This window comes from Manacus vitellinus, unplaced genomic scaffold (assembly GCF_001715985.3).
Source record: "Manacus vitellinus isolate BGI_N305 unplaced genomic scaffold, ASM171598v3 scaffold_28_pilon, whole genome shotgun sequence".
Classification (NCBI taxonomy): domain Eukaryota; kingdom Metazoa; phylum Chordata; class Aves; order Passeriformes; family Pipridae; genus Manacus; species Manacus vitellinus.
This window is the reverse complement of record NW_021940122.1, coordinates 3,314,441-3,325,699: the sequence shown is the minus strand read 5'-3', so window position 1 is coordinate 3,325,699 and position 11,259 is coordinate 3,314,441. Positions and strand designations below refer to the sequence as shown.

The window sequence follows — 11,259 nt, the reverse complement described above, 5'->3', positions numbered from 1 at the left end:
CCCGCGCCGTGTCCGTAGTAGCGGCTCAGGTGCGCGCACCCAGGAGGGATGCACGAAGGCCGGTTAGCTCAGTTGGTTAGAGCGTGGTGCTAATAACGCCAAGGTCGCGGGTTCGATCCCCGTACGGGCCATTCCGTTTTCTCCCCTGAAGGTGAGGAGATGGCCGATTTAGCAGACTATTACTTAATTTTATTTTAGTGGCGGATGGTAACACGGAAGTGAACGCGGTGGCCCCCGGCGGGAAGCGTGACTTGGGCGATCAGGCGGCGACAGCGACCTTGAGCCGACGGGAGACATGTCCCCACGCCACCTGGGCGCAGGGACAGCCGTCACCCGCAGCTCAGGAACCCGCGACAGGTGAGGTCGTAGGCCGTGGTGGCGGAAGGGGAATGCCGGACATCCCGCTCCTCGTTAGTATAGTGGTTAGTATCCCCGCCTGTCACGCGGGAGACCGGGGTTCGATTCCCCGACGGGGAGATGGAGCTGTCGTTTTTTCCTCAGGCAAGGGGAAATGAGACTCGGCCTCCCTTTGCTTTTCCCTAGACGTTCCTCGACTAGGTTTGTGCCGAGAGTCAAAAGAACAATCATTCCGGGGCTGGGAACAGCGTGAAGTGCTATTTAGAGACCCTGGGGGCAACGGGCAACACCTGATGCATCTCTGACCTCCTTGGCAAAGGAGCTGGCCTGAGTCACAGCTGACATGCTCAATGCTGAAAGATTTTCTCCTCAAATGGACAGCCAGCCTTCCCCTCCCCTCACGTAACATGGTGCCCCAACCCGGATTCTCCCAGGTACTGATCGGCCAAGTCATGCTACTGCAGCATCAAAATACATGTGATTAAGTACCACCTTTTCCACAACTTCCCGAAAGCAGAGTTTAAGGTTTAAAATCATATAAAATATTCCCTTTATTCTTTACAAAAATGTGTTTAAGCATCCAAACATTTTCTAAGGGTAAGCAGTGCTAATTAGGCACAGATAACGCTTTCATTTCACTGGGAGAACACTTCACAGTAATTTGCCATTTTGCAGTCAATCACATGAGTTGAGAAAGTCCTAAAACATGCACAGTAGCCCTGTGAGGCCATCACCAGTCCTTCACAAGGCAACAGCAACAGGGGGTGACAATATTAGCCCATCAATCCAAAAGAGTGAGTTCACGTATTTGCAAGTTGTAACAAGTCTACAGCATAATTAAGGCACCAGGCAAGCTATAAATAGACACAATGAAACGCCATGCAACAGCAGTGCCAATGAACTGGTTCGCAGGCGTTCCCGTTCTCTCAAATGGCTCAGCGTGAGCAATCCATCTTCTTCATGATCCATGTCAGTGCACCCAGTCTTTGGGATTTCGCAGAACCTCCAGGATTTCTGCTTCTTTGGAGCTCTCTGGTGGAGTGTGCATGTACTCCCACCTGCAGGGAGAGGGGAAACTCACTCAGACTGCCCAGCTGGCTGCCACCTCTCCCACTGACCTGGAGACTGACCCCACTGACCACTGCCACTGACCAGGCAGTGTTTGGACTGGAGTTGCCTTTTTTGGGCATGCAAAGCTAAATACATAGTTGATACTCAGCTCAGGAGACAGATATGTAAGTTCAGTAAAAACAATAAGTTCAGTAAAAACAAATATTATCAACACCGGCGTACACAGGAAAAATGTTAGCTTCATCTTTTTACTAACCTCTGAAAAAGCTGGAAGAACAAGGAAAAAGGGAAGAGCAACGCCCCCGTGCCCCAAAATGCACGCAGGTTGATTTGCAAAAATCTTCTAGCAGTCTCTTGTGACATACTAACATCATAAGGAAGATGAGTAGAAAAGGAACCCATAGAATTTTCACAGTGAGGACACAAGATTTAGGTTTTCCAGAATATGGACTGGAAGCTCTACAAATCCTTGTTGATTCTTGGTTTTAAAAACAAAGGTGATGATGAAAGATCACTTTTTTATTGAAAAGGCAATTAAAAGAGGCGTGACAGAGAAAGCATCAGCAGTCAGAGATGGGTACATCCTCTTTCCATTTTTTCCCCAGGAAGGAACCATTCATGCTGTGAAGCAAGCTATTTACACTGATGAAAACAAGCAAAACCAGATCATCCTAGAAACGAAATCCGAAGATAGGAGTGTGCTACACCACCAGGTCAGGGACTCATGTAGTGTTGGCAGTGGGATGAAGGCATATGGTGAGAACAGGACTGCCTTCATGGTTAAGGGGCAGCAGGCAAAGGGAGGAAGGAGGCGGAAGGAGGTCACTAGTAAACTTTACAGAATTCATTATAGGGTCTGTGCTACTCAGTGTTACCTAAAAGCAACCTGAAAATGGGGGTAAACAGTAAGTGACTGAATTTCCTGATATTGCAAGAGTAAGCAAGATGGGTTAAAACAAAAAAAGTGTTGAAAACAGTTAGTATTAAGCCAAGCAACAGAGCAATAAAATGGCAGGTGAAATTCACTGTTGATTGGTGTGAAATGATGGACACAGAAAAAGCTGTATACAGATTGACTTAAATTTGAGTTCAATTTTATTGCCCAGAAAAGACTCTCGCATTGTAACAGTTCTATGAAAAAGCCAGCTTAATGCTGAGCAGCAGTCAAAACCAGCAAACAGAATACTAGGATTATGAAAGGAATAATGAATTAAAACTTCATTATGCCAGTGTATGATCTTGGATACACATATGTATCTTATGGTGTTGGTTCCTTATCCCTAGTTCAGAAAGGGCACAGAAAACTTAAGCCTAGAGAAAGTGGCAAATGTGATCAAAAGGATGGAACAGTGACTGTACAAAGACGAAAAATACCAGGAATTGTTAGCCTGGAAAACTGGCAATGAAAAAACAGAAGTTTGTAAAATAAGAACAGTTATGGAGAAACACAACAGCAAGAAAATCATGTTACTCAGTGAAAAATCAAACGAAGCCATTAGAGGCAAGTAGAAAACGAAGAGGCACTTTTTCATACAACACACAGTTAAACTATGAAGCTCCTTGTCACACATTTGTCAGGACTGCCAGAATCTCACATGATTTCAAAGAGCTACTAAAGAAAAATCCATGGAGCAAGGAGAGAAAAATCTATCGAGGTACTAAGCACAAAAACCATCCATTTTTTTTGTCAGAAAATATCTCAGTCACACACTACTGGCAACTAGCTGAGTGTAGGAGACCAGAGAAGCATCTGCATGTATTTGGGTAGTTCTTGTATCAGGCATGAACTAGCCACTGTAAAGTGATGGGACACCATGACAGACCTTTGATTTAATCCTATTAACTATTTTAATAAGAACAGTAACCTACCTGCAGTCCCACATAGCTACACCCTTACCTTGCAGTCAGGGGCAGAGACATGAGAATGCTTTCAATCCTTGATCCTGGTGTCAGGAGGCCAAACTTTGTACCTCTGTCATAAACCAAGTTGAACTCTACATACCTACAGGGAGTGAAGAGATGCAAAGAAAAAACAAGTTTATTAGCAGAAGTTGGTTGTGCCTTCTTCAACTAGCAGATATCAAACAAAACCGGCCTATCTTTCTGCTGTGTTGGGTGTCAGAATGAACCCTGTTTTGGAGTGAACTGTTCTTCAGCATCCTCTGCAGGAATGCAATTATCACCTTGCCACTCCACAAAGCACAGGGAGTAGTGACCTTGGCAAACAGACTAGAGCAGACAAACTGTTCAAAGGAGAGCATTCTGCAGGCTGCTGTGCTGTGCTGTGCTTCTCCCAGGCCTCAACCCTGCTGACAAGCTCGACACCATGTTTACCTTGGTTTTCTCTTTTGTGTGGTGGCATCAGACATAAAGAGGGGCCTTAAAGGAACTGAGAAAGAATTCTACTCTGCAGTCCTCCATGCTGAAGGACACATAAGCAGTAAGGTCTGAACAGTATTTTTTGTTTCTTGGGGAGATCTGGAAAGAAGTAGAAGTCAAACAGCTTCAGAGTGCTGGCTGGGAGTTGTAATATCAAAATATACCACTTTTCTGCCCACAGTATAGGAACAGAGCAGTGACAATTCATCAGGGATTATCTTAGTAGCTAGTACAGACGTGTTAGTATTTAACAGAGATACAGGAAGGGAAGAGTTCTTACCTATCTGCAAAAATGGAAAGCTTTACCTAGCCAAACAACCTGCAAACAGACACAGGGAAATAGGCAGGCCTCAAGAGCTGGTTCTGGCTGCAGCTTACAGAAGCTGTTCCCCCTTATAAACTTAGCAAGTTTGCTAAATCCCATCCACAGACTAGATCCTGGAAGCCCCACATTCCCAGGAACAGTCCCACCAAATTAAGGACACTTGCTTATCTGACTAATGGCTGCAGGCCAGTGATCTAAACTTAAATGCTTATACTCTTTCCATGCCAGTATCACAGATTTCTCTGCAGAAGAGACAGAAACTGAAGACCCTACTTCTGCACAAAGCATGTGTGTTCTCATTTCTCCATGTGCTTACACAATCACAGGATACAGGGAACGGAGTACAACTGTATTGACCAGTGTACTTAAGCTTTTGCAACATTAACAGTTGGTCACATTAGAAGCATCCTCCAAAGTCCTTTAAGTTACAGCAACTTTGGACCATGCCAGAATAAAAAAACCCAACCCTCTGTATCTTTACTCCTTTACAGGAATCCTCATTTCAATGCCAAGATCAGATGGAACAAATATGTATGTAAGAAGGTGAAGGTACTTGAGCACAGTTACTTCTTGACTTTGTGAAGTTTTGTTTCATTACTGAATAGGAAGCACAATTCCCTCCCCCTCAGGCTCCTCATGTGACAAGGGTAGTCCTATATCCCATATGATTGGGCCGCAGGAGAGGGCTGGATTCAGGACACCAAGCACACCCATACCCCTTTGCCTGTTGCACAGCAGCAGCTTCTCTTGGTTTTTGAAAGAGCTGGAGAGAAACTCTGGCATTTTGTTTGTGTTGCTTGTATTCTAACATGGGAAGGTGGGAAATACAGATAAGGGCGTGCTACTACCTTCTTTGCACCCCTTTTGGCAACTTAGCATTGGATTTCAAAATTAGTTCTGTGCACAAAAATGTTGAAATTCTCTGATGAGCTTTTTTAGCCCACACTACAACAGGACATTAACCTGTAACCGTAAAGAACTAGCTCAGTTTTTTTCTTGCCAGCATAATCCACCTCCTGTGTATTCTTTAGCTCCTTCAGTACTCACCGTCCTCTCCGAAGCTGCTGCCATAGCTTTTCCTCTGGCGTGAAGGAGTCATGGCGGTGCTTTTTCACAATGGGAATGTAACAAGGCACAACAGCTTTGGCACAACTCTTCACAAACTGGAACACTTCCTCCTTGGAGGGAGAGTCCACGTCGTCAAAGAATATGCCTCCAATCCCTCTTCGCTCGCCACGGTGCTTGATATAGAAGTAGTCATCACACCTAGAAGAAGTACCAGATATTTATTAATATGGTCCACAGTATTCAAAGCAATGAACAGAACTCCAAACAGCTATGTGGCACAGGACTAGCACTAACCAGAAGTCAGTTCCTGCATTGCCCAGTGCCCCACTGTTTTACTGACTACCGAGAGCCAGGATGGTGCAGCACCCTCTGGAAAGCACTCCTGTGTCACTTACAGTAAAGCTCTGATTAGATGGTCTCTGCAAAGCTACATGTCATCACACAGTCACTGAACAGTAACACTCAAACACCATGGCAGCTGCATCCACATGGAGTGATCCAATCCATATCCCCTACCTACTCAGAACAGGGTCACCTGATCTCAAAACTTCACCCTAAGAGCTCTTGCTAGATTTCATTCCCAGCATTATATGCAGATCCCAAATTATTTGTACAGCTTTCAGTTTAATTCAGACTTGGAAGAGAATTTCTTTATTATTTTTGCCATTCTAGTAAAAGAATTGATTTTCTTCATCAAAACAAAAGGAATCTAAAAACCTAAGACCAGATAAGAAAGCACGTGTCATGGCAGCCTTCCTTGGAAAAAGGCTTTTTAATAGTTAAAACTTGTAAGATTGAGTCATCATAGCAGTGGCTTTTCATGGCTTATGTTCAAGTTTATAAGTGTGTAAGGGCAGTTTATTCTACAATAGAAAGGCAATTAATCTCTTTTGTATTTACAGGGGGTATGTAGCTGTGCAATTACTATATATAAATGATTCATTGTATCCACACCCTATCTTGCTTATAGTTGCTTTATTGGGCAGTCATGCCCTGAAAGTCTTCACATAGAAAAGAAATGGAAAGAAAAAAGGAAGCAGAAACCATCAACATTAAGAACACCTTGCCTTCTTTTAGAACTGGTTTTCCATACATGTGTCCATCCTCAATCGTTCTCAAGCAATATATATGGCATGGCCAAAGCAGAAGAGACATGGAGATGTAACTGCTAACGTAAGCTATTTTTTTATTCACTGTGACAATCAGCTTTTTTATTTAATGGCAGCAGGAAGAGTTAAGTAAAAAGGCTGAGTGAGAAATGCAAAAAGAGAAGAAGCCTGACAAAAGTCTTAAACCTAGATCAGGAAGATAATGTGGTAAATGTAACAACAGCTTTTATCTTTGAGAAAGGTGGGAAAAGGTTTCCGACCCCCCACCCCCCACCTGCCTACTTAGGCTGCAAAAGACCTGACCATTAAGGCACATACTCTGAACTACCATGCAAAAACTCCTCAGAGAACAAGACTGTAATCTCAAGGTTCTAAGTTGTATCTCCTTATTAAGTGGTTGCCACCCAAACTATAACACCCACTTTATCTCCTGTCCTCAGAGGAGACCTAGTGCCTTACAAAAGGGTATCCCCTCCTTCCTGGATACCACAGCCTGGGGCAGATAGGATTATCAGACACAGAGCAGCAAGCCACCCATTACTAGTGAAGGATCAGATCACTTGTATCTCTTAGCTCAAGAAGAACATTCAAAGTTTGCATCTTAGAACTGTTGAACTCACAGTGAATTTTTCACCAGGGAAAAAACTACAGCTTCATCTAAATTATGAAGCTTCTACATTAAGGACAATCTCCTTTACTTACCTGGAAAAAACCAGAAAAACAAAACAGGCCATGATGGTCAGAGTGAAGACAGAAAAATCTGAGTGGGATTTTCAGAACCACAACGCTGGCCCAAGAGCTCACACTGAATCATGCACATTTACCACGAGCTCACTGTAAGCAGGATTTGTGCAAGTCCATGGGGAAAAAATCTTGTCCTAGTTTAACACTAGAGGTTAAAAGGAATTTTTAAGTTGCCTAGTGAAGTCTGTGGCTTACAACCACTCTTGTAGAGTCAGCCTGGTTTTTATTTGGGCTATAGACTTATGATCCTAGTTGTCAGCCCCCTAATTTGAAAGGGCTGACAGGCTTCTGTAAATAAGAGATTTCTTCAGACTACATTTTGTCCCAGTACACTTCCGCTAATTTTTCTTAGGGTTTGCTGATACTTTTTAAAAGGCAGCAGAACCTACAGTTCTTAGAGTACACTTAACTGGCAACATCTAGTGCTGCTTTCTACCCCCCCCCAAGTGCATCTCTCCCCACATACCATTTCTTGTACTTGGGATACAGCTTCAGATCATGCTTGTCACAGGCTTCTTTCAGAGTCTTGTGAAAATGAACAGCATCCTCTTCATTCAGGTAAGTTGGAGTGAGATCAGTCCCACCACCAAACCACCACTGCTTAGTTCCTATAAGAGAGGAAAGCAGCAACATTTTTCTTTTACACTTCTAAACAGCAAGGTTCACGTAGCATTAACAACTACTTTTAAAATACAAAACAAAATCATTATTCAGTGGTGCCCCTAAACCTCAGTCATGAAAAATGTGACTTCAAGGTAGTGAACTTCCATTTCCAGTGACTTCGGGAAAACATGAAAGAAATTTCAAAGCAGTTAAAACCATTCATTCAGTATTTTGGACCACTGATCCTGACTACAGAATATCAGTTTCACAAGATGGGCTGGCAACTCTTATTCAAGAATGCAGAAACATTTTACTGTGTGCCAAAGAAAGGGAACATCATTATTACATCCAGGGAAGTAACTGGCTAGAAATGATCCATAATGCTGTGGCAAAACAACTGAAAGAAAACTCTCTTTGAGCTTCTGACAGTACATACAACTGTCACAAGATACAGATGGCCCTTCAGTGTTGGACCACCTAGACAAGGGTCCCATTTCTGACAGTGCCAAGTTGCAGAAACTTGGGGAAATAAGGCACAATGCAGTTAGTGAGCAGTGTTTCTGACAGTACGTCCTTCCAGCTGCTGAGACAAAGGCACATCATGACCAGAATGTTTATCAGCCCTTCACAAACATTTCTTCTTCTAAATTCTAGGATTGCTGCTCTGAATGTATTTCACATTTATTTACAACCTCCTACATTTTTAACTTCGATCTGAAACCCCTGGCATACTCTACAAAAAGCAAACCCCTTTTACTCTACCACATGCACTCGTTATGCTCATTTTACAAATGCACAAAGGCCAGAGATAAGGAGATCCAATGCTAAACAACAGATTCTTGGCACAGCTGGGAACAAACCTGGACTGGTTCTTAACCTCTTACCCTAGCCATGCATTCATGCTTCCTCCATGTGGAGGAACATGAACATTTCATACATGCTTCATTGGATTAAAATTCTTACCGTCTGCTTCTTCAATTTCAAAGTATCTGTAGTTGAAGTGCATGGTTGGAACATGAGGGTTCTTTGGATGGATAACGGAGCTCACACCCATGGCGCAAAAAGGCAGCTTCCCTAGATAAAGAGATGCACCAAGAAAGCCCTTTAGTTTTTCAAGAAACTTCATTTACTATCATTTAAGGAACATCGCTATTTTTCCTTAGGTTTCGTGACAGGAAAATTTCTCATGTTGGATCACCATAATTATTAGTAAATGTGCAATTCACTTCTCATTCACGCTCTTCTGTGCACCTTTTTTTGGTATTAGTCCTAAAATGCAGCAACATGTTAGAGAACCCATTAAATGAAGACCATTTAAAACATAAGGCACTGCTAAGGGTTTCAGCCACCCCCAGTCCTCACAACTGCCCTTTGCTACACAAACATGGGTTGAGTGCTCTTTAGCCTTCAGGTGGTGTTGGTTCCCTCCCTTCACCTCTTTGGTACATAACTCCTGCACTGTTTCACTATTAAGCTACAGTGTCATTATTGAGAAATCACCCGTGCCTATAATGCATTCCTTGAAGCAGCAGGACGGAGAGAGAAGCACTCTGATACATGGCTTTTTAGGGATACGGAAGTCCACCTGTTAGGCTTACTGGTTAGAAATCACCTTGATACAAATGAAACCCTTCGATCTTTGATCCGTCTGGCTTTCCTCAGGTTCTGCTCAAAGGCCAGGACTGCTGAGAGTCCCGCACGGGAATACTCAGGTGAACGTGTCCCGGTTCCCTACCCCACCTCCCGGCCGGACACCTTACCGTCCTTGGCCTTCAGAGACTTCCCCCTGCTCCGCATCTGCCGCGCTGCCTCCTCGGACAGGAGCCCGGACACGACGGACACATTCACGCCCGCCTTCTCGAAGACCTCGCCGTCCTGCAGTACGCAGCTGATGCCGCCTCCGCCTGCCAAGGCCAGGGGCAGGGTCACCGCGGGGTGACCGAGCCCGGGGTGCCGGTGCCCGCGGCGTCTCCCGCGGCTTTCCCCGTACCTTCCTTCCTCTCCCAGGTGTCGACGGAGAAGGAGGCGCCGGGGTCCAGCGCGGCCAGGGCGCGGCCAACCTCCGCCTGCGTCTCCATGATGAGCAGCTCCATGCGCTCCGCAGCTCCCGCCGCCGCCGCCGCAGCTCTGCAGCACCGCTCACGGGCGGCGCGATGAACCGCTGCCGCAGCTCCTTGTCCTCCTCGTCCTCCCGGGACGCCGCCACGCGCGGTCTGCCGCCGCCACAGCCCAGCGCCAGCCCGACCCGCCCAGCGCTCCCCGCGGCCGCCAGCGCGCGCCCGCCGCCCTCCCCGCGCCGGCCGCCGCGGCCGCGGAGCTCAGCGCCCGGGCAAGAACAAGGGTGGACGGCGCCCCGGACAGCCCCGCGAACAGCGCGCTAGCCGCCGCCATGACCGCGCACGGCACCGCACGGCCGGCGGGCGGGCCGTGGCGGCCGGGCCCGGGGCGGGGCGCGGCCGGTGGGAGAGGCTGCGCGCCCTGTCTGTGTAGGGCATCGATTACGTGGGAAAAGACCTCTGAGATTATCGAGTGCAACCTTTGACCCAACACCACCATGTCAACTAGACCATGGCAGTAAGTGCCACATCCAGTCTTACCTTAAACACCTCCAGGGACGGTGAGTTCACCACCTCCCTGGGCAGGCCATTCCAATGCCCAATCACCCTTTCTGTGAAGAAATTCTTTCTTATGTCCAACCTGAAGCTCCCTGGTACAGCTTAAGACTATGTCCTCTTGTTCTGTAACTCATTGCCTGGGAGAAGAGCCGACCCCTACCTGGTTACAACCTCCTTGCAAGCAGTTGTAGAGAGTGATAAGGTCCCCCCTGAGCCTCCACAAGCCTAGCAATCCCAATTCCCTCAGCTGCTCCTCATAAAAATTGCATTCCAGCCCCTTCACCAGCTTTGTTGCCGTTCTTTCGACCTGCTCCAGCACCTCAATTGAGCACCTTTCCTGAATTGAGGGGCCCGGAAATTGACACGGGATTCAAGGTGCAGCCTCACCAGTGCACAGTAGAGGAGCAGAATCACTGTCCTGCTGGCCACACTACTTCTGATACAGGCCAGGATACCATTTGCCTTCTTGGCCACCTGGGCACACTGCTGGCTCATACGTGTCTGTACAGGGTAGCTTGCCCTCACTGGGTGCCATGGGGCAGTGCAAGTGCCCTGTAACCATCCCGGCTGGGTGCCCCCGGAGCTGGGCTGCCTGCGCCGTGTGGATGCTGTGGCAGGGAGAGGCACCTGTAGAGAGAGTGCTGAGGTACTGCAGCCCACCCAGCGTGGCTTTGGGAGAGCAGGTTATGCTGTGTTTGTGCCCGTGAAACATTTCTGCGTACTGCTTTCAAATAACTCGGTAGGATCACTGCAGCTGCTTGGGGCTGCATAGTCACTTGTGTGAGTAAAGGCTTGTACAGGGCCAGGCATGGCTGGAATAGGGGCAGTGATATATTTTATTGAGCTATCCTGTGAACCATGTGGAATTGCTCTCCTGTGTGTGGCATTGCTGGTTTTAGAAATTTAGAAACAATTTTTAGAAATTTATAAACTCACAGATTTTAGAACCTGACTACTTTGTGGGACCACCAGTTTAGTGCAAAGGGAA

General features: G+C 46.3%; 1 protein-coding gene and 2 non-coding genes across 3 annotated transcripts; 2 read left to right on the top strand and 1 right to left on the bottom strand.

Annotated features, from left to right (window-relative positions):
- Window positions 1-57: 57 nt before the first annotated feature.
- TRNAI-AAU lies at window positions 58-131 on the top strand. Its single transcript has one exon. It is a non-coding gene; the product is annotated as a tRNA-Ile (tRNA).
- A 274-nt stretch (window positions 132-405) lies between these two features.
- TRNAD-GUC lies at window positions 406-477 on the top strand. The gene has a single exon. It is a non-coding gene; the product is annotated as a tRNA-Asp (tRNA).
- Window positions 478-1,103: 626 nt separating this feature from the next.
- On the bottom strand, window positions 1,104-10,047 carry CPOX (coproporphyrinogen oxidase). The gene is given in 9 exon segments (XM_018074714.3): window positions 1,104-1,415; window positions 3,326-3,430; window positions 5,180-5,398; window positions 7,520-7,661; window positions 8,620-8,730; window positions 9,417-9,560; window positions 9,647-9,754; window positions 9,757-9,958; window positions 9,961-10,047. Coding segments are annotated over 9 exon segments (1,206 nt in total). The 3' UTR covers window positions 1,104-1,327.
- Between the last annotated feature and the right edge of the window lie 1,212 nt (window positions 10,048-11,259).